The sequence below is a fragment of the Eurosta solidaginis genome, chromosome 2 (genome assembly GCF_040869045.1).
Source record: "Eurosta solidaginis isolate ZX-2024a chromosome 2, ASM4086904v1, whole genome shotgun sequence".
NCBI lineage: Eukaryota > Metazoa > Arthropoda > Insecta > Diptera > Tephritidae > Eurosta > Eurosta solidaginis.
Genome location: NC_090320.1, coordinates 35,662,303 through 35,686,718, shown reverse-complemented (window position 1 = coordinate 35,686,718; position 24,416 = coordinate 35,662,303). Strand labels below are relative to the sequence as shown.

Below are 24,416 nucleotides of genomic sequence, written 5' to 3'. Positions count from 1 at the left end.
CATGGGACCAAGTGGGTCTATCATGACTTTTGGTGAATGAGCTACAAGCAACAAAAAAATTTACAAAAAAAAAAAAAATCCAAAAATATAAAGAAGTTGCGCCCAGCGTACTTTCGTGTGGTTATAAAAAATTAACACGCCTTTTGTTTTCGCGGAAAATTGAATGCGGCAGACTAGACAATATGCTGCTTATTGCTGAAACAATAAGACGTGATATGGTTGAGGGCGACGTGGGGGAAAGCGAATGATTATCTGAAAAAAACAGGCACCGCACTGAAAAAACTAAATCAGCAATGGTAAGATAAAAAAAATTTACCCACGCAGCCGCATACGCCATGGTGGGTGTTGCCATTGTTGTATTGTATGAGTGTTTGAACAATGAACATAACAAGGGTCACTCACACTACTACATCCGCATATGTAGTATTGTGACGCTTGGGATTAAGTGCATTTAAATTTTTACACAATGAAGAGTGCTCATTTCAAAAAAAAAATTATACATATATTTGTATGCACATACATGTGTGCATTAGGGTGGACTGAATTTTTTTTTTTTTCGAAAGAGCTTTTGGCTGACCTCCAGAATATAGGTTGAACAGAAATAAGATTGAAGGTTCAAAGTTTTTATTTCACTCATCGTATGTTTAGAGGAGCCCCAACGCAACTAAACTTAGCCGGTACTTGGTAAAATTTTTTTATATTTATTTTTACTTTTATTTTATTTTTTTTTTTCATTGATTTATTTTCGCTTGTTGTTATTGTGCTCATTGATTTCAAATCCTACTGATTTTCATGGCCTACTATGTGCCTGTAAAACTCTTACTTATACACTTGATTAGAAACATACTATTATCAACAAAAAACTGTAAAACACCATTTAAAATTTGTAATTTTTAGTTATAATATTGTAACGAATTTAGTACAATTCCTCTTATTTGCAACCTTTTACTAACGTTCGAATAAACAAACTGTTGAATAAATAACTCCACTTTTTAATAATGCAAAATGGCCTTTATTAAAGTACAATAACACTACTATTAATCGCCAGATAGCGTCTTAAATCAAACTGATTGTCGTGACTCTACTTTTGCTGCTTTTTATACTCTTCGATTTCCTCGTTCCATATTTCTAGGCGCTTCTATTTCCAGAACTTACTAGTTAGTTATCAGCTATAAAATTACTCAGCTATAACTACGTTTATAGCTTCTCATATGCGCGTGTACATGCATGTGACTGATACTTGCACAAATCATTGTCTACTTTTGGGAGCATCTCAGATAAGATATATGCATGTGTTTGTGCTTCTCTCTCCGCTGTGTGTACGCACATATGTGTAGACATAATGATTGATTCGTTTATGTAGATACATAATGATTGATTTATGGATGTGCACACAAGTCAGTGCTTAGCATCGGCTTAGAGACGATAGTATCCCTTGGTGCTGCTAATATTCGTTACAATATGTAATTTTACTAAAGTTATGTATATTAGAAAAGAAATAAAATATATATGTAAATATATGAGCTTTGTAAAATCGCGATTATTGTGCTCAACTTCTTGGGGCTGGGGCACCTCAAAACGCCATCCTACGAAAATAATATTTGGTTTTTTTGGTTAGCTCTTATCAAGACAACGTTTCATTGCTAGGCCATTATAAAAAGAAAAAAAATCCACATGTTATCACCCCACCCTAGTGTGCATGTTGCAAAAGTAAATTCCATACATGTGTGTGTGTGTAAGAAAAAATTCAATGTTGCCAAAAACATTAACAGGAATGTGAAAAGTTTATATTTTCAACCGCAGTAGATATAGCTGTTGTTGTAACTCTACAACAATACAATTGGGATTAGAAACAAAAATTGCATTAAATAAGAAAAAATGTTTAGAAAGAATAGAAACTTTTGAAAAAATTTTGAAGAGCAAAGAGCAAAAAATAAACAAAGGCCTTATGTTAGCATATATGAACTTTGTCTTAAATACATATGTCACTCTGAACTTTTTGAAAATTTTCTTAAGTAGTTTAATAGTACAAACGGTACCGTAAAACTTACGGCGTACGCAGCTGAGCAACTCTTTGATAGATCGGGCGCTACACCAAGGCAAAGAATGCGGATATCATTTTGTTTACAAGGAAGTTTAATTTCCTCATTTAATAGAGGTCTAAACTAAGAGGTGTGACCCTGCAGAAGAAGCCTTATACGAAATATATAGGAACAATTCAAGGCCGTAAGTTTTCATGGAAGCTCAACTTGGAGGAAAGAGTGAGGAACCCTTCGACGGCACTTTATGCATGTAAAAGAATGCTGAAGTGTACGTGGGGTCTATAGGCCTTTCTCTCACATTGGATACTTACAGAGACTGTAAAGACAATATTATACTATAAAGTCCTTGTTTGGTGAAAATTTTCATGGAAGCTCAACGTGGACGAAAGCTTCGATGGCACTTTGTGCATGTAAAAGAATGCTGAAGTGTACGTGGGGTCCATAGAGCTTTCTCCCACCTTGGATACTTACAGAGAGTGTAAGGACTATCTAATACAATAAAGTCCTTGTTTGGTGAAAGTTTTAATGGAAGCTCAACGTGGAGGAAAGCTTCGACGTCACTTTATGCATTTAAAAGAATGCTGAAGTGTACGTGATGTCTATAGACCTTTCTCCCACATTGGATACGTACAGAGAGTTTAAAGCCTATCTTATACTATAGATTCTTTGTTTGGTGAACGGCCACTCAAAAAAGAAAGTACCTCATAAAATTGGAAATGGTATGCAGTCAATCAATGCTTAGCATAACGGGAGGCCTGAAAACAACACCGACGGTTGCGCTGTATGTCATACTGCAAATTCCACATGTAAACATAGTGGCCAAGAACATGGCATTAACAACGGCAACAAAGCTCAGTTATAGAACGGTCATAGTAGTATAGCATCATAAATATTGGACAGATGGTCTAATAAGTTTCCTATTTGCTTTTCGATTTGTCTCTTAGAGCCACAATAAGGGTGGATGGCTGGCGCAAGGGAGCTTAAATATCAAGCGATGCGTTACACGTGTATACCTATGGTTTCAAAGAAATGAAAGAATAGGGTCTGCAGTATACTACGCGGATCCGGAAATAAACAAATCCCGCAAGCTGCCATATCACTATAGGGTTTTTCAGGCGGAAAAATTAGTAATAACCAAAGCAGTAGTAGCATTGGAGGATAATAGCCTAAACTGTAGCCGCGTTAAGTTTTATATTGACAGCCAAGCAGCTATTAAGGCTATAAATACTTAGAGCAAAACACCTAAAAGTGCGTTAAGAGTGTAAGCAATCCCTGGAAAGAATGCGGATATTGGATGAAATATGCATCTATATGGGCTTCCTGGGCGTAGGGAAATAGAGGGAAATGAAAAAGCGATTGAGTTATCTAAGCAGGGTGCACCACTCGAAGATTGTACCGTAGAGCTCCAAACAGATTGGATAAGATTAAAATAAGGAGACAGTTGCACATGACCAAACAGGAAAGGCGTGGAAGCAAGAGTTGCCCTGTCGAAGATCATGTGCAGGTCTTACAACCTTAGATTAACATAGGTACTCTTATCGTTGAAAAGATGAATGCAGGCTGATGACAGCAAGCTGCATAGGTCTTAGAAAGCTGGACCCCTTTTTTAACAATTGGTAAACTAGCACTTTAGTATGACTTATCGCCGAAAGCTCATTCGCAAGTCTTAGAAAGCAGAAAGCATTAACTTTTTGCATTTCAATCACTCTTTATTCTTACGCTCAGGTGAAAATGTATTATGACCGGTAGAGATGCGTATATTGCGAGTGCTTGATCTGAACTTATTTTCTATAACTTTCTCCATCTCCATTGAATCATATCTCGAATATACTTATATGCAAATCCTTAAGATAAAATTAAGCTTTGCTGCCCCCCACGAATAACATTGGGAGAGGAAGTGTTTTTCGTCCTGCTGAAGAAGTGTTAGATAGGTAGGAACTGTTTACGAAGCGCCTATCAGGCTTTTCGGTGTCTCGCTTTAGAGCTCTCTCAGGTTTGGCGATGCATCTGGAAAGCTGCAGCTGAGTGATTCGCCTTCCTCTGTCCTGGAATAAGTGGCATCAAGAAGCTTGACAGCAACCTCTGCTATTATATAAGTCTTTGATGTATCTTTATTGCCAATTTTACAGAAAAACCTATAAGTCTCTTATCAGAAATCCTTAACAGGCTTTTTGTTCCAAAGTTATGGGCTGAACTTTTATAAATTTTGTCAACCTAGGTCAGCATTACGGAATTCTTAAATGAATCAAATACGTGCGTCGAATAAAAAAAATTTACATTAACCGCAAGAAAGTTCATTGCACGTCAAAATATTTAATAAATATTTACTGTGCTTACAATTCGATATGGCGCCCCAAAGTATGCAACGTACACAACGAAATACCAAAAACTTACACAAAAAAGCTTATTGTACACAGTTTTAATAAAACAACAACGCACAAATAATCAAGCGCTCTCCCTTAAATTCATGGGGCGTTTTTCTATTTGTATGCGTGAGCCTACTTTCTACTTCTTTTCTGTTTGTTTTTGGTTTTCTGTGCCGCACGCTTGCTTCAGACATGCAACAGATTTCTTGTTATTATATTTTCATGTCCTCTCTTACCGCACACCTCACTAATTGTTTGTCAACATTTTTTTGCTTCCATTTATATTCGCCTTTGCTTCGTGCTGCCAAAAAATTGATTTGGTAATATTTTTTATAAAAAACTTTCACCGCTTAAGGGCAAAAGTTTTATTGGCATACTTTTTGGCGTTGTATTGCCTGTTAAGTGAACTTCAATTAATCACGCACATCGATTTAGCAAAACGAAACACCAGCACGACGAAAACAACCACAAAAGAAAACTTTTAATAAAAATTCCAACGAACCGAATAAACAGCACACAAACTCCTAAGAATGTATGAAACTATGCAATTGCCAATGATTTGTAAAATTTATTTTGGTAAAATGTATGCGCATTTGCTACAAAACAAAGCATATATTAAGGCGCACCATTTGTATATTGCATGTTTCACAGTTATATTTGTGACACGTATTAGCACTCAAACTTTAAATTGGAACGAAACATACTAAGTTGAAGCAATTTGTTGTTGACACGAATTCTAGGCCTAAATGTAGGCAACATATAAGTTAAATTATGAATGATGAAATGTTACGACGACATTTCTTCAAAAACATGTCAGCAAGGTGTGCCGAACTCTATGTGCGCCCGCAACTAGGCTGAGAAATGTGACACATACTAACAGCGGTGATTATTTTTCGTTTTATAGCCTAACTGTAGGCATTGTTTTTCAGCTAAAATGCTATCAAACTGACATACATTTCGTAGTGGAATTTATGGCGCGCTATGAAAATCACAGTGAACTTTCATATTATTGACACTCATGACAAATTGATTTATGCAATTATAGTATGGCTTGCATAGTTTTAGGCGGATGTTAGAAAACTTGTGAAAGTTTGGTAATTAAAATGAAATGCGAAATGCATAACATCAATGTGTGTTTTAATAAAAGAATTTTAAGTTTTTGCATGCTTTTAAACAGCATTTTTAGATTTTATCTCCTTATATTCTTTTTGAGAAAGAAAAACATATTTCAAAAATTTCAAAAAGTTGTGTCCTCGACATACTTAGATACTGTTCGAACTCAAATATACCACTAAAAGTTTTTAGTGATGTATATTGGAACGATTTTCCGTCATCTCTTGTCAAATTTGGTTTTGAGACAAACCGGTTGCGGCGTTGTGCCATCATCAGTGTCGCTTTTCGTTCTGATCTGTTGTTGACGTTTGTCCTGTATTTAAAGTTCGTAGGTACATGAGCAGGTATTGTCAAAATTGATGCTTGTGTATATTTAGTTACGTGTATGTGCTGTGTGTTCAATCAGAACCGAGGGTGGTTTACTAATCAATTTGTGTGGCTGACTGGGGTAGGTAAAAATCCGTAATTTTAGTCGTTTGACCTTCTTTGTGGGTTTGTGGTTTTGGTGTGTTAATTGTTTTGTATCTATTTGTTGTTGTGTGTTTGTCTTTGTACCTGTGTGATTACTTTGTTTCTTGTAAACAAGTTTTAAAGGCTTGAATATTGTGTCAGAAATTGTGTTTATCTGTTCGTTTATTATTCTACCGTCGAATGTTTTAGATTTCCATGTTATCGAGTACGTTGAGACGTCGGCCTTTTGCTTGTATGTGAAGAACCTTAACTGTTTTATTGATGTTTGCTGGGGAACATTCATTCTCGACCATGTGATTCGCAAAGTTAGACTCGGGTATAATGTTTGGATTCCGTATTTTTTTGTTGTAATCTCTAATATGTTCTCTGAACTTCGTTCTTATTTGCCGTACTGTTTGTCCTATGTAACTATGCTGGCATCCGCAGGTAAGCTTGTATACGCCGTGGCTGCTAAACGGATCCTCTGAGTTAGTGTTAGTTCTTAGTTTTCGCCTTAGATTGTTCGATGTTTTGAATGCTGTGTTAATATTGTATTTTTTAAAGAAGTTTGCCAATTTTTGTGTTGCTTTTCCAGTATACATATGTCATAGTCGTCCAGCTATTATTTTCCTTTTCATTATTTCTTTTTGGTTCCCCATTTGTCCTTCTGAGCTTATCTACTAGTGCTTTTTTATATCCGTTGTTTGCAGCGATATTATATATGACCTCAAGTTCTCTCTTATATGCCTCTTGTGTAAGAGGTGTTCTTTCAAGTCTATGTACCAAGTGCCTTAATGCTGCATTTTTATGCTGTTGGGGGTGATTTGAGGTATTATGCATTATTGTGTCGGTGCCCGTTGGCTTTCTCTATATGTCATAGTTAAATCTTTTTGATTCTTTATCAATATTTATCGTGAGGTCTAGATAGTTGATTCATCCGTCTTTTCGGTTTCCATTGTAAATTTTATATTTCCGTGCTACTTGTTGAGGTACGCCAGTACAAGCTCTTCGTTATTAGTAGCTAAAACGCATATTATGTCATCCACGTATCTAGCATAAAACGACACGCCTAATTTGGACTTCAGCTCCTGTATGCAATTTTCTTCCAGATTTTGCATGAACACTTCCATAAGAATTGCTGATGTAGGGCTTCCCATTCCAAGACCGTTGGTTTGTCTATATATTTTATTGTTGAATTGAAAATAGTTTTGACGTAAAGTGGTTCTTAGCGTATTTGTGATTTGCATACTTTTCACTTTGTTTTTTGTATTATGAATTATTGTTGAGCTAACTATGTCCAAAGTCTCCAAGTCAAATGATACCAATTTGCTATTCTTTGTTAGCTCTACGGTCTCAAGTCTCTCTACTAGTTCTGTTGTGTTAGCTATTGCATATTCGTTCCTTAGCTCCAGAGTATCTTTCAATATCGTTTTTAAATAATATTAAACAAGTTTTTAGCTTAGCCTAAAAATAAGGAACTATAATGTATGATTTCCGGTTGGAGTCGAAATATCTGACAACATGGCAATTTTTAAGCCGGTCTATTGGAAAATTGTGCATACTTTTAGGCACTTTCAACATTTCTTTATTCACTTTTGGCAATAAAGCCTGTGAGAGAAAATGATGATTTTGGGGTTAGGCTAATATCATAAATATGCACAGTATGGACACATTGAGTCTATGGAAGTTATCGAATTTTTGACATCGAATTGATTAAAAAGTACAGAATTTTAATAAAATCGAATAATACCAAATCAAATCGACTGCGTCAAAAAAATTGTATCCTTAAGAAATTTGTGGTTTCTAAGTGAGTAAAAAGTTTCTAATTTTGTGACGCAAATAACTCGATATTCGTCTTACTCTATAGCTCGTTCTTTTTCACTCGTTTTGGCAGCTCGAATCGTTCAAAAGCTTGAAATTTTTTAGCAGATATTTTAGCAGCTGAGCTGAACGAGTATCGAGCTATTCGAAGTGCAATACCCGGGTATCTAGAGCTCTATTTTAAAAGAAAAAAATTAACGCTTAAATTTTGGTCTGCGGAACAATGTTAAAGCTTGTATATGCAAGTTAATATGAATAATTTTTAAAAATATAAATAAAATTTACTCACATCAAATGATTAGCCACCAAACACGTCTCCATATAATTGCAAATGCGCATGTATATTGCGAATGTATGAAATATCAATTGGCCTCATTGGTGAAATTCTTAGTTCAGTTTAACTTTCTAGCACTTCAAGTAGATCACTTTGCTTTTATATACCCAAATGTCAGCAGTTTTGGAATGATGACCCAATTCCATTTGTTAAGCACTCATACACATACGAGTAACGCACTTTAACCTCTGGTTAGCACTAGCAAACATTCATTGCGTAAAAAAGTTTTTAAATTTCTTCTTCATATACGATTCGTATTGTCTTGCATGCCATCATTTTTATTGCTTCACTATTTATTATTTTATTTATGTTTCATTATGATTGCTGCACACGAAATTCATTTTTGTGCTTTTGATGTTTATGCCAACTCGCAATGCTTCCTTACTCAAAATTTCATTACTCTGGTCACCATAACAAAAACGTTCAATAAATATTTGAAACGTACGGAATGGCTAATAATATTGGCAAATCAATTTTTGCGCTGCCACAAATTGCGATCATTTTCTTCCAAGTACCAGCGTTAATAATTTTGCATTTTATTGGTTTCTTCTTCACAGAAGCGCGGGCTTTTTATTTGATTTTTGTTTTGAGTCATAAATTTTATTTAATATTTTTATGTGCACGCAGGTTTATGGCTTTTCATCACCGAAAAGGTAAACACAAACTTTTCGCATTTTACATTAATAATTTTTCATGTTTTTCGGCAAGGGAAGGCGAGGCGCTTGGCTTTGTATGGCTTCCATAGTTTCTGAAAATATAAGAATATAACGATTATTAAACATGATTCAATTACTAAAGAGTTTGTTCTCTAATAACAGCAGTATTTTGACACTTCCAAATTAAAAATCAGGACGTGATGTTTTTGCGAAGGAAGGTTTGAACTGGCCTGTACATGAGGACCTCACATAGACTGAGTAAGTCCGTAGTGTTACCAGAAGTTTGTTTTAACGACCAAACTGAAAAACCATATCAAAAACCAGGACCTATCTTATAAAATAACTCTGTCCTCTTGGCAAATACTAGAATTACCAGGACTTAAGCCACTTGCTGCTTCTAGATCTGACAGCTTTATCACTCCTAATAGCTGGAGTCTTAGTCTGGCAAGCTCAGGGCACGAGCACAGAACGTGCTCGATCATTTCCTCCTCCAGCCCGCACTTCCCACATCTGCTATCACTGACCTAGCCTAATTTAAAGGCATGTAACGCCAGAAGGCAGTGTCCAGTCAGAATACCCGTCATGAGTCTACAGTCCTCTCTTTTTAATGATAGAAGCAACTTTGTTAGTCTAAGGTGGTAAGACCTACACATAATCTTCGACACTTTACAGCCCCGCGCCTGAACCCACGCCTTTCCCGTTTGGTCGATCATGTGCACCTCTCGCCTTCACTTAATATCGCCCAGTCGAATTGGGACGTCTACGGAGCAAGCTTCAAGGGATGCGCCCTTTTTAGCTAGTTCATCCGCTTTTCCATTCCCATCTATTCCCATATGCCCTGGGACCCAATATAGGAAGGAAGGAAAGCGATGAATAATTCAATCCTCTGCAGCGAAAATTGTAGTAGAAAAGTACTTAAAGTAGTATATTATGATAGTAATTTTGCAAATGCCAAAAGGCTTTGGGGACATTTTTCTATTTTTACTCAATATTTCTCGGGAGGAAAAGAACGCCTTAATTTATAATTGTATTCAAAAACACACAGTTCGGTCTATGTGAACCTCTCATAGGCTGAATGAGTCCGAAGTGTTACCAGAAGTTTGTCTAACGACCAAACTGAAAAACCCTATCAAAAACGCGGCACATATGTTATAAAATAACTCCGTCCTCTTGGCAAATACTACAAGCTTTCTAAAAACGATGCCACTTGCTGCTTCTAGATATGACAGCTGTATCACTTACTACAACTGCTATAACTGATCATGCCTAATTTAAACGCATATGACTCCAGAAAGCAGAATACCGATGATCTGAGTATACTGTGGGTTGGGTCGATTTGTATGGACGAAAGTTAACCTAAATCGCGCCATCGTTTTTTCGATACGATTTGGGCTCAGGAAAAAAAATTCCACTACGCATACCCAAAAAATAATTTTCGAGCCTGCGAAAAAAAGTAGATTTTTCGATCAAAATTCTTCTAAATCTATAAAAGAATTTTTTTGTTCAAAAAACTGTATTTACCAGTACTGTATATGCCAATTGACACGAACAAAAAAAAAAATAAAAAAAAAAATACATAAAAAATGATCTGGAGCCTTGAAAATGAAAAAAAAAATCCATAAAAATCGAAAAAATCGATGAAATTTCGCAGGCTCGAAAAAATTTTTTTTTGGGTATGCGTAGTGGAACTTTTTTTTCCTGACCCAAAATCCTATCGACAAATCGATGGCGCGGTATCGGTTAATAAATCGACCCACTGTAGTATACAGTCTGCTATTTCTAATGATAGGCGTAGGGCAGGTTGTAAGACCTACACATAATCTTCGACACTTTATGCAGGAGTGTGCTTGGGTCCACGCATTAACCACTTGGTCAATCATGTGCACCACTCGCTTTCCCTTAATACAACATAATTGAAACGTCTACGGAGCAAGCTTCAAGGTCATACCGATGCTAGATATAGTCCAGATTACCACTTTACGCCAAGTCTTGGAGAAATCCCACGATAAGAGAACCGCAAAGTTGCTTTTATACAGCTATGCTTTTATTTAACTGCAAAACAAAGTTTATAAGGTTTAGCTAAATGACCTTGAGCAATACCACTAAATCCGAAAAGATTGAAAAAGACCTCGCAGAACTCTTTGAAACCTAAAGTGACTTCGGACAAGTTGAATCTCTTTCTGAAATCTAAACCATGATGACACAATCTGAGCTGATGATATTGATATCAATGATGCTAAAAACGCCTCGTAAGTTTTGCTCACTCCGGAAGACTAAACGCAGTATTTGCTGACTTCTTTGGCTGCTTTTGATGCGACCATATCGGTGACGACAGTCTTGATTGATATTATTTCCATTGTTCTGGCCTAATTTTGGTTTATATGCATACATTTTAAGAGGCTTTTATCTCTTACTGTTCTTCTCTCTCTCACCCTCTCCCGGAGAGGTGAGATCTCCTTCGATCGATCTTTCTCCTGCCCCTTTCTTTTTCCTCTCTTCCATTTCCCTGCTTCACTCTCTCCCTTTATCTCTATTTACGTTTGCTTCTTCCTCTAGGTCTTCTTCTCTCCCTTCCTCGCTTTCTCTGTATCAACCTCTCTTTTTAGCTCGGTCTCCTTTTATCTCCCTCACACACTTTTCACCTCGATATTCATTCAACATTTTTTGTTCTTATTTTTTTCTTATGAAAAAGCATTCAAAAATACATACAACACTCTTGATTTGGGAATGGGACTAGGACTGGGACTGAGAATAAGGGATGTGGAGAAATAAAAAGAACTAGAGCAAAGGAAAAATGGGGAAAGAGAAAGATACTGAGAAAGAGATGGGGTTGGACGAAGATAAAAATATAGGGATACATTGAGCGGGGGAGGGAGGGTATAAGGAGCTAGAGAGAAAAGAAGGGATGGAAAAGACAGAGTGGGAGAAAGAGAATCTGAGAGAAGGGTGAATAAAAGGGTAAAGAGATACAGAAAAGGGTTAAGGAGTAAGAGCGAGTGTAAAAACTACTTAAAAGTAATGCAGCTAGACCAAAGGTCGAACAAAAAGACGTCTGCCGGGCAGTGCACGGACTTTTAAAAAGAGAATGTTGGTAGACGAAAAATTAAAATAGTGGTAGAAGTTGGTAGATATATATTTTTTTTTTTTCAAGAAAACAATAGCTACGTTTTATATTTGTACAAAACAATTCATATTTTATTGTAAAACAAATAAAGCACATTTCACGGAAATAACACCTAAAAAAGAACATGTAAACAAAACAAAAGAATTAATGTAAATTTGTATATATATATAGCTAATGCCTTAATCATACTTGCTTTTTTCTATATTTTGAGCTTAAAATACTGAGGAAACTTTACCGATACGTCTCATTACAACAACAATTTTCCAATGTACCAGTATTTTTCTGCCACAAAATAACCGACTTTGGCATGTTATCGTTTGCTTAAACCTTTTTTTATTTTCGTTCAAAATTATTCATAGAAAACTGACGAAAATATAGCAGGAAAATATTTGCGAGATCATGTCCTACATTTATTTCTTGTTTGAACTTGTGCACAAATTTTTTAAAATAAGAACCGCATTTCAACAAAAAAAATTATCAGAAAAAAACAAAAGAAAAATTTAGTTCCATATGGGTGTTATTAATTACAAGGAACAAAATCATCTTCTACAAAATACAATTTTTTATAAAATCTTATTAATTTAATTGGAGGCTGAAATAAAGTCCGTCCGATACAATACTCTTTTATTAATATTTGATTAGAAATGCTTGAAATTTTTAATCCATTACGCTTGGCGGTTTTATGTCGTTCATTATAGAGAACTACCGTTCTGCGGCTGCACTACTGTGAGGTAATATTGCTAAGGAGCACATTTATTCACTCAAATTTTCTTTTAGAAGACTCTTTTCAGTTCCCAATTGTATCCATCCTTTAAGAATACCGTCGGAAAATATCATTTCTATTATTTCCTTATCATATAACATTAATGATCGCCATTCGTTGTTGAGAATTTCCATGGAAGTCTTGTGAAATGGAAAAGCTTTAAGTAAGGGAACAATCATTGTCATTTAACTACAATTAATATTTTTTTCATCAGCATTTTCCAAAAGTTGTAACTTTTCGTCTTCGAAATTGAATCGTTTCTTAATTTCCTTACAAAGGCAAATGTTTGTACATTTTTGGGCTTTGGTGGTAGAAGTGGTAGAAAATGAAAATGGGCTAAAAAGTTGGTAGATCTACCAATAAAGTGGTAAAGTCCGTGCACTGCTGCCGGGACTGTTAGTGTTTTATATAAACGTAAATTTGCCCCCTTCTCTCTACTGTTACACAATAAGCCATTCCATTGTTATAGCTTTTTTTAATTGTTAGCACTTCACCAAAGATAATCGCGCAAGCGTGAATAAAAACTAGGCAAACAAAAAAATTACCTAAATCAAAAAAATATGTACATATCTATGTGGCCATCATTCGAATATAATTAAAATAATGTGCAAAAATAAATCTGCTTACACAGATATTTATATAATCAACAATTTTTTATTCAAGCTCACACGTTTTTGTTGTTATGTAAATAATTAAATTGGTTTCAACACAAACACACACACACATGCTGGCTATTCACTGACCTTTCTATTGCCGTTTTACTACAATCATCTGTTATTAATATTAATTACAGCCAAATGCTCAACATTTATTTTTATGCAATCAACACAAAAAAAAATTTTGGAATATTTTAGCTGAAATTAGTTGCCACATTAAATCTGTTTCGCAGCATTATCAGGATTTAAGTATATCTATATGTTAAAATAAATTATGCAATTAATGCCTGATAAAATTAATTAGTTGCATTTCAAATGCTATATTGCACATAAATTAGATAAAAAATATGTAATAAGGGATAGAAACAATGGAAAATATAAAAAAGTGTTATTTAGGTCCTATATATAAATCGACCATAAGAAACGAAAAATGTATCTTGAAATAAAAACAAAATCTTGTTAAACTTTGATATTCAAAATTTTAATATATCTGTAAAAATTCTTATGAGGATCAACAATATAAAATATAAAAGTGGAGCGCACATTGCCGGACTTAGGTGAAGATTATATCGAAAGTCTATTTATTGTACTGCATCTTTATATTTTTGTTCCTCAAATTTTTTACAGTGGTTCCTTTAAAATTTTAATATCAGAGTTTAATAGGATTTTAGTTTAAAGTGACAATTTTCGTTCCATCTGATCCATTTAGATAAAGTTAGTGCTTACAATTTTATATCTCCTCTTTTTAATCTTCTTTTGTTGCATTGTCAAGGTAACCTGAACTATGTGTAAGGGTTTTAATGCTTCTACATATCTCTATCCCTGTTCCATCTAGAAAACTCACATATTAAACTCAGATATTACATCCCAATAAAGCACGAAATTTCCTTCAAAGTTTCAGGTCTCTAGGTTATCGGAAAGTTTCTTAAAACTTGAAAGCAAAATTTCCAAAAAAATTTTTTGAATTCTCTTGACTCTTGAACCACCTAAAAAAATTGTTTCCACTCGTATTCCACTATCATCGGGTTTTGCTGCGGTCGCAAGATTCCACATATTGTAAATGGACTTTATAAACATCTCTGAATATTTCGATCCCTGTCCAATATAGAAAACTCATTTATCATAAATAGAGTACAAAGCTTAGTTCAAAGTTTCAGGTCTCAGAGTTATCGGGAAGTTCCTGAAAGCTCCAAAAAAAAAATGCTAAGTTCGGACGATATTTTGAATTTTCACGATACCCGGACCCTCTAGCAAAAATTGTTTCACTGATGTTGCATTGTCATCAGGTTCTTAAACATGCTTTTAATTTCTAGAATCAAGCGCTACGGGAAAATACTGAAATAGCGGTCGAAAGATTCCACATGTTGTAAATGAACTTTCTAAATAGCTCGATCGCTGTCTAATATAGAAAAGCCTTTTATTCTACATATTATAACCTTATAGAGCCCAAATTTTTTTTAAAAGTTTCAAGTCTTTGTGTTATCGGAGAAGTTCCTTAAAACTCGAGAGCAAAATTTCCAAGCTCGGTAGATCTTTTGGATCTCCACGATCACCGGAACACCTAGCGAAAAAAATATTCCCCGTGCTGCATTGTCATTGGGTTCTGAAGTATGTTCTTATTTCCGAGAATCTAGCTCTACGGCAAATAGCTGTCGCAAGATTGCACATTTTGTAAATGCACTTTCTAAATGTTACTAAATATCTCGATCCCTGTCTCATGAAGGAAAACCTTATATCAAAAATATTACCACTTGATAGAGCCCACATTTTCTTTCAAAGCTTCAAGTCTCTTTGTTTTCGGAGAAGTTCCTTAAAACTCGAAAGCAAAATTTCCAAGTTAGCACGTTTTTTTAGAATTTTCGCGATATTTAGACTCTTTTCCCTCATGGTAATTGTCGTCGGGTTCCGATGCGTATTCCAAGTTTCAATACTCTAGCTCTCGGTGAAGATACTCAAAAACGAATTGATCGATTTTTCGAACGAATCTTATATAAAGAATGTAGTGTAGAAACTTAACAAAATCTTGGAAAATGGTCGTGGCACCACACACATTTATATGAAAAAAACCTCAAAACTTTGAAAGCCGTGAATCAAAAGCCCTTAAGTATCTAACTAAATCATACTGATATTTCACGTCAGTAGTGATATGGTGGGCTTTTTTCTAATGTGTAACAATTTTTTCTGCCCGCTTAGGAAAAAATTTTAATTGAAAGGAAAAAACAAATTAATCAACACGCTTAACAACAGTAACAAAAACGGCCGGTGAAGCAAAGTACGAAAATTTAAAAATAAATAAAAATTTATTAACATTTTTAAAAATTTAATAGAAGAATATTTCAAAGTATTTCAAGTGGTAAATCTGAAGCAGTTAATATCAGTTTGCAAGTTTGAAGAACTATGGTTCTTAGTATTACTTTGTGGCGAATATTAGTAGTTATATACATCACTATGCTGCTACTAAATAAATGCATAACAAATATAAAGCAAGTAGCCACACTTTTATACATGGACACATCACAACAAGCAGCCACATACACATAAGCAGCAGCTTGAAGCAGAGAGATTATTTCACATATACATATGTATGTAGTCAGCAGATACGAGCGAAGAATAAAGAGAAACAATCACACATCACGTTATCATCAGCTAAGAGCAGAAGTTTTTACTCACACATACACACGCATATAGCTAAATAACCAAGTATGAGATACAACTGTTCCAGAAGACATGTTCGGGAAAAGTCTAGACCTAAGGAGAAATATGCGAACCAGTCAACAGAGAGTATAAAAGCAGCGCAAGCTGAGGAATGACATCAGTTTGATTTTAAAACGGTTTAGTGAAGTACTACTCCCAAAGTAGTCTAACTAAAGAACGTTTGGTTATACTGAATATTTGAGTTATTTATTCGACAGTTCAGAGATTCAAACGTTAACAGAAACAGATATAATCACGAATTTCCCAAAGTTTGTTACAAAATTTAAAACGAGCACGACCATTTTATTTAACCATCACAAAATTGGCTGTACTTACTTACTTACTTAATTGGCGCTTAACCGTCTAAACAAGGCGCGCCAGTCGCTCCTTCGCTCCGCCAACCAGCGCCAATTGGTCACACCAAGGGAGTTTAAATCGTTTTCCACCTGGTCCTTCCAACGGAGTGGGGGCGCCCTCTACCCCTGCTTCCATAGGCGGGTTCGGATAGAAACACTTTCTTGGCCGGAGCATCATCTTTCACTCGCATAACATGGCCTAGCCAGCAGCATAGCTCGTACAGCTCATCATTAAATCTTCTTCGGTACTCGCCATCGCCAACGCGTAGAGGTCCATAAATCTTTCGAAGAACTTTTCTCTCGAACACTCCCAAAGCCGCTTCATCTGCTGTTGTCATGGTCCATGCTTCTGCCCCATATAGCAGGACGGGTACGATAAGTGACTTGTAGAGTATGATTTTCGTTCGCCGAGAGAGGACTTTACTTTTCAATTGCCTACCTAGTCCAAAGTAGCATTTATTGGCAAGATTGATTCTTCGCTGGATTTCAGTGCTGATGTTGTTGCTAGTGTTGATGCTGGTTCCCAAATAAACGAAGTCTTTTACTATTTCGAAATTATGGCTGCCAACAGTTCCGTGGTTGCCAAGGCGCATATGCGCTGACTCTTTGCTCGATAACAGCAGGTACTTCGTTTTGTCCTCATTCACCATCAAACCCATCTTTACCGCTTCTTTTTCCAGCTTGGAGTAAGCAGAACTAACAGCGCGGGTGTTTAGGCCGATGATATCAATGTCATCAGCATATGCCAGTAATTGCACGCTTTTATAATATATTGTTCCAGTGCGGTTAAGTTCTGCAGCTAGTATAATTTTCTCCAGCATCAAATTAAAGAAATCGCACGATAGGGGGTCACCCTGTCTGAAACCTCGTTTAGTTTCGAACGGCTCGGAGAGGTCCTTCCCAATTCTGACTGAGCTGATGGTGTTGCTCAACGTCATTTTGCACAGCCGTATAAGTTTTGCGGGGAAACCAAATTCAGACATAGCGGCATATAGGCAGCTCCTTTTCGTGCTGTCGAAGGTGGCTTTAAAGTCGACGAAGAGGTGATGTGTGTCGATTCTCTTTTCACGGGTTTTTTCCAAGATTTGGCGCATTGTGAAAATCTGGTCGATGGTAGATTTACCAGGTCTGAAGCCGCACTGATAAGGTCCAATCAGCCGGTTCACGGTGGGCTTCAATCTTTCGCACAATACACTTGAAAGGACCTTATATGCGATATTAAGAAGGCTGATTCCACGATAGTTGGTGCATTTTGCATTATCCCCCTTCTTGTGGACTGGGCAAAGAACACTTAGATTCCAACCGTCGGGCATGCTTTCGTCCGCCCATATTTTGCTAAGAAGCTGCTGCATGCACCTTACCAACTCCTCGCCGCCGAACTTGAATAGCTCCGCAGGCAATCCATCAGCGCCCACGGCCTTGTTGTTTTTCAATCTGGTTATTGCTATTCTAACTTCGTCATAATCGGGCGGGGGGATATATATTCCATCATCATCGATTGCGGGATCGGGTTCTTCATCTCTGCGCGGTGAATTGCTGCCTCCACTTAGGAGAGCAGAGAAGTGTTCCCTCCATAATCTAAGCACTCTCTGGACATCAGTTACAAGGTCGCCGTTTTCATTCCTACAGGAGTTTGCCCCGGTCTTAAAACCTTCCGTCTGTCGCCGTATTTTTTGGTAGAATTTTCGGGCGTTATTCCTGGTGGCTAGCAGATCAAGCTCCTCGCACTCACGTCTTTCTGCTTCTGCTTTTTTCTTCCTGAAAAGGCGTCTCGCTTCCCTTTTCAACTCACGATAGCGTTCACACACTCCTCTTGTCGCGCTCGCTTTTAACGTAGCCCTGTAGGCAGCGTCTTTTCTTTCGGTTGCAACGCGGCATTCTTCATCATACCAGTTGTTTTTTCGTGGCCGCCGGTAACCAATTTTTTTCTCGGCGGCAGTATGAAGTGCTTTGGAGATATGGTCCCACTGCTCCTGTATTCCTTCAGGATGAGTTGTGCCCTCAGAGAGCAGGTGTGAGAGTCGAGTTGCGAAATCATTGGCAGTCTGTTGTGATTGAAGCTTTTCGACGTCTAGCTTTCCTTGTGTTTTTTGTTCCTTGTTTTTAGCCGCGTTGAGGTGGGTGCGTATTTTGGCTGCAACGAGATAATGGTCCGAATCGATGTTAGGTCCTCGGATCGTTCGCACATCTAAAACACTGGAGGCATGCCGTCCGTCTATCACAACGTGATCGATCTGATTGCGAGTATTTCGATCAGGAGACAGCCATGTAGCTTGATGTATCTTTTTATGCATGAACCTCGTGCTTGATATGACCATGTTTCGAGCACCGGCAAAGTCAATCAGCCTCAGTCCGTTAGGAGAAGTTTCATTGTGTAGGCTGAACTTTCCGACTGTAGGGCCAAAAACACCTTCTTTGCCCACCCTGGCGTTAAAGTCGCCAAGCACGACTTTTATATCATGACGGGGGCAGCGCTCGTATGTGCGTTCTAATTGTTCATAAAAAGTGTCTTTCACCTCATCGTCTTTCTCCTCTGTCGGCGCATGGGCGCAGATGAATGATATATTAAAAAATTTTGCTTTTATTCGGATAGCGGCGAGACGCTCGTCCACAGGCGTGAACGCCAGCACTTGGCGACAAAGTCTCTCTCCCACCACGAATCCGACGCCGAAACTGCGCTTATTTTGGCTGTACACTTAACTTTATTACCAATGTATGGTTGTGCCAAATACGAAAATTTAAAAAAATATTGTAAATGGTACTCGTATGAAACTTTCAATGTCAAAGTTGACTAATTAGCGGCAAACTTTACCGAGATTTGGTATGTGCATTGTTTTTATTACAGTAATTTTTTTAAAGCTGCCTGCAGCTGGTGATGTTTTCATGTGTTTCGCCCGAACTTGGACAATGTACAACAGATATTACCAATGGATAATATTTTCGAAACAAATTGAATTTAATAAGCGCTTGCTGGGCCAAAAATTTACGAATCAGATTATTAATTTTCAGTGTGAAATCGAAGCAGTTTTAATTAAAGGGCAACATTTTGTTTTTTTTTTTTTTATGGCGACAACTAAACTAATTAGTTAATTAGTTTTCGGTGTGAAATAGAAGTAATTTTAGTCTAAAGCCAACATTTTATTTTGTCTTAATTAAATATACATATATGATCCATATTAAAGCTATCCACAACACATTTTACTATCGATCTACAGTACACTTGTGTAGCTTCGAACTACTAACTCATAAATAAAAAAATGCGCTTTATGCTCGTTAATATTATTAAACACAAAGGTGCAGTATATCTTAAAATATACATATATATTTTTGTACAAATATAGATAATCTTTATTTACTTTGCCGTTTTATTTGCAATCAAAAGTCAAAAGTAAATTTAAACTTAAAGCAAATAATAATAATTAAAAATCAATTACAACGTTTATGTTTTACTGGCGCCATGACTGGGTTTGTCATACCCTGTAAAAATTATGCGATTAAACCCTAAAAAGAGTGGTCTAGTCCGTTTTGAGTGCAGTTAGGATTAGGCAGTTTGAAAATTTAAAAAACACAATATCAAAAACGGCGAGGAAATGGATAAAATGTAAATATAAAAAATATCTAAAAAATCAAATGGCATTGAAACGAAATGGAGCCATTTACCGAACCAAAAATATTAGGACCATATGTTCCATTATTGTGATATCTGTTTTATTGTTGTTTTCACAAAATACCAGAACGAAAAAAAAAACTTTTAAAATATTAACTCGAATTTAAAAAAACAATAAAATTGGTAAGAACTACCGTTCTGCTAGAAAGAGGACTTATCGAGATCCATTGTACACTTACATCAATCAAAAGAAACATACATAACAGTTTCAAGGAGTTAGCAGTCTACAACTGGTATTCCTCGTACACCTGTAAGACAACCAAGCGAACCTGGCCGAAGTTTGTAAGAGAACAGAGGATCTACTTAATAGGTCAATTAAAGATATATTTACGATCGCTGTCACCATCAAATGCCACTAGCAGCTTGGCCTGCATGCTGAGAGAGTGTGATCATTTTAACGGCAATTGCAAAAGTTGCGGCGTGAATGGTAGCAAAGAAACAGATTGCGTAGATCTAGCGTAAAACAGGTTTCTTACGAGGTGTAGTTATATGCTGCCGGAGCTAGCTAAATGCTTTGTTACAAGATATTAGCAGGTAATTGTGAATTTTGGCGACCTCTTAATTAATTACTTATTTTGTTTAAAGCTGGCTTCAGGTCAAATTGAGTAAAACACAATATGTTTAAGTTTTACTACCAATACATTTCGGCTACTCTCCGGTAACCGTCTTCAGGGCGTAACTATTGACAAAATCAAAACAAAATAAAATATTGACAATTGCACATATTAAAAATTATAAAATTGAACAAAATATATGTACATACATTGCATTTATTTACACGTCTGCTCTGTCTGACGTGGAGCTGTGTACTGTCTTGTTGGAAAGTAAATATTTGTAGCTGTGCGCGCAGTTCGCTATATCTGTCTTATAATTGAGCCTAATGTTTGTATCTTTGTCGACGATATGTAACATTTCTAGATTGAAACGTTTGCTATAATGTTGTTCTTGCTGGAGAATCTTTGTTTCTTCAAAATTTGGTGTATGTGCTCTCATTTTACAGTGCATCATGAGTGCTGTTTTTTGATTCATTACATTATGGCAATGTTTTAAATTTTTGTTTGCTTATTCCTACATAAACACTATGGCAAGGCTCATTGTTTTTACCTCCTTTGCATGGAATTTCATAAACTACGTTACTTTTGCCATTTCGGGTATTTTAGATTTTGTTTTGTTGACAAAAAAAAAAAAATTGGTAAAAATTAAGTGTAATATAAAGTTCCTTTTACAATGTAGAAAGTCTAAGCTAATTCCGAATTTCATAAAAAATTCAGACAAATGTTATAAATTATTTGTATCTGACCGTGACACATACACTGACATAGAAAAACTTCTACAACAACACACGCATTACTATCAAACAAAAATTATAAACTTACTAATCAAACATAAACATAATGCAATGAGAGATCTAAAAAGAAAAATAGAATTAGCAACAACAAAATTAAAAGAACAATTAAGCGAAGAAGATTTCCACGAGTTTATGGAAAGCGAAGAAAAAATCGGTAAAAAACTAGCAACAACGATAAAAAACCGACAAAGTGTGAAATATGAGAAGCTACGAACCAAACGAAATTCATTTTTTACCAACAACAATAAACAAAAGGAGTGGTTTATAAATACAACGAAAGTAGAGATTCCACATGACGTAAAAGCATTGTTAGCAAAAGGACCAAAGTTTGGTCTACCAGTGGACAACAAGAGCTTTCCTCTCTTCAAATATATAGCGGATGAAGAGGAGCTGATACAAACTCTTAACAACAAAGAGCAGGAAGAAGATGCCCGCACGAAATTCTCGTGGCTTATAAAAAACCACACGAGAACACATCGGCAAAGTGCAATAGATAGAACAATAACACAGTTGAGCAAACACGAAATTTTCTTAGCAAAAATAAAAACATAAAAATTTTAACATCGAACAAAGGTAAAAAAACCGTGGCAATGGAAATTAACGAATACAATGAAAAAATGACAAATATTTTAAATGACAAAAATACGTATAGAATTCTAAATAAAGATCCCACATCACGATTACAAGCCAGGAACAATAATCTAGTCGAACAGCTGTTTAAAAGGGAACTTATAACAAAGGCCGAAAGAAGCAAACTTACATCTAATACGTCGTTACCGCCCAGAATTTATGGCTTACCCAAAACACATAAGGAAGGATTACCACTTAGACCGATATGTTCGGCAATCGGATCGCCATCGTACGGATTATGTAAATATATTACGGATATACTCAAAAATTTAACAGCGAACTCCATATATAATATACGAAACACACTAAATTTTAAAGAAAGAGTAAACAATGCCTACATAGGTGATGACGAAAAACTTATATCATTTGACGTTATTTCCCTATTCCCGAGTATACCTATACAATTAGCACTTGACGTTATTTTAGAAAAATGGACAATAATACAAGAACACACAATGATACCAAAGGAATTATTTATGGAAATAGTAAAATTCTGTATTCAGGAAAGTAGATATTTGAAATACAACGACACTATATATACGCAAATAAAAGGCATGCCAATGGGATCACCTGCTTCGCCAGTGATTGCAGACATAATAATGGAAAAACTTTTGGAAAACACATTGGAAAAATTGGGATGCAAACCAAGATTGCTTACAAAGTATGTCGATGACTTGTTTGCAATAGTAAGTGAAAAGGGGGTACAAAACACTTTAAACGCGCTAAATTCTTTCAACAAAAGTATACAATTCACCATAGAACTAGAACAAGACAGAAAATTACTTTTTCTGGATTCAATGATAAACAAGTATGGAAATGTACTCAAATTAAAGTGGTACAATAAACCGGCGGCATCAGGACGAATCGTCAACTTTTTTTCTAAACACCCAAAGGCGATGATACGAAATACAGCAATGGGCTGTATTCGAAGGATGTTACAAAGTTCAGATGAGATGTACCACAACCAAATAGAAAAAGAAATATTTGCATTACTAAGGAATAACGATTTCCCCGATAAAACTATTAAAAGCTTATTAAATAAATCAAAACATCAAAACCAAAAGCAAAAATCCCAGTAATTTTCAAATCAGTTATTTATGTACCTCAACTCTCTGAACGACTCGCGACGTCAGACTGTTACAATAAAGAAAATATTAAAATAGCACACAAAGATAATAGCAGGTGTATTGCCCATTCCAAATGGTTCGAAGGGAGTACCGAGTAGCCATACGAAATCAGCAGCGATTGATTCCAGCAGGAATGTGCATCAAGATGGCGCACCGTACGCTACTTGCGCTCGGATCTTTGGCATCGCGGCGGCACAGCCACCAACCAACAACTCGCAGGGGTAAAAAGAGGACATATTTATCAGTACACGTAACGTTATACGGGGGTGTAAAGAAAATGATCTGTGCGGGTATAAAGGGGACCCGTCCGATGCTACAAATTCTGGCATAAGCAGATACAATTGATCTTTCCATAGGACCTACATAAACAAAAGGGATCACTCAAACCCACATAAAGAGATCAAAACTGGCTATACTTAGTCGCATTTTTCTTTTGCGATTCATATCGATTTCATTCTGGACTATGTAGTCGCTTTTTTGTAGGGTACATACACGTGCTCAAACAAATTCATATGTATGAATGTGAAATACATATATGTACATATGAATGAAATACATATGCCATACATATAGAATATTTTATTAATTTACTTAGCAGACAAAAATTCCTAACGACTTTACTTCACCGATATTGTTTCTATAGTTTAGATTGTTTTGACCTTTTCTTTTTTGTGTATGTCAAGCCTTATATTTATTTCGTAGGTTAATGCCCAGCAAAAAGACATTATCTTACTATATTTATTATTATTTATTTATTTATACAGTCGCTGACATGACAGCAACAACTAAAAGCAAACAAATATATATGACATGCATTTTTGTTGTGGAATAAATTTCGCATGTAAAGCTCTATTGGCTGATACCAGACCGAATCGATAAAAACAAGTAAGGAAGGCCAAGTTCGGGTGTAACCGAAAATTACATACTCAGGTGAGAGCTTTGGAGACAAAATAAAGGAAATTCGCTATGTACGAAAATGAACCTCGGGTAACCCTGGAATGTGTTTATGTAACATGGGTATCAAATGGAAGGTATTAAAGAGTATCTTAAAAGGGAGTGAGCCTTAGTTCTATAGGTGGACACCTTTTCCAGATATCACCATAAAGGTGGACCAGGGGTGACTCTGGAATGTGTTTGTACGATACGGGTATCAGGTCCTATTAAGGTGGCAGACACACTATAGCAAACAACAATATTATATATTAAATAATTTATACCTCATTTATTGGCAATTTAATACCGCAAAAAAAAATTTAAAGCTGCGTCCGG

At 36.0% G+C, this 24,416-nt stretch overlaps 1 protein-coding gene across 1 annotated transcript in view; it reads right to left on the bottom strand.

Moving 5' to 3' along the window:
• The window catches only part of LOC137239546 (chaoptin), a 707,303-nt gene that overhangs the window by 392,258 nt on the left and 290,629 nt on the right, over positions 1 to 24,416 (bottom strand). Inside the window, exon 4 of the mRNA XM_067764973.1 lies at positions 8,082 to 8,874. Within this exon, the coding sequence (XP_067621074.1) occupies positions 8,082 to 8,131 (50 nt within the window). The 5' untranslated portion in view covers positions 8,132 to 8,874. The remainder of the gene's footprint in view (positions 1 to 8,081; positions 8,875 to 24,416) is intronic.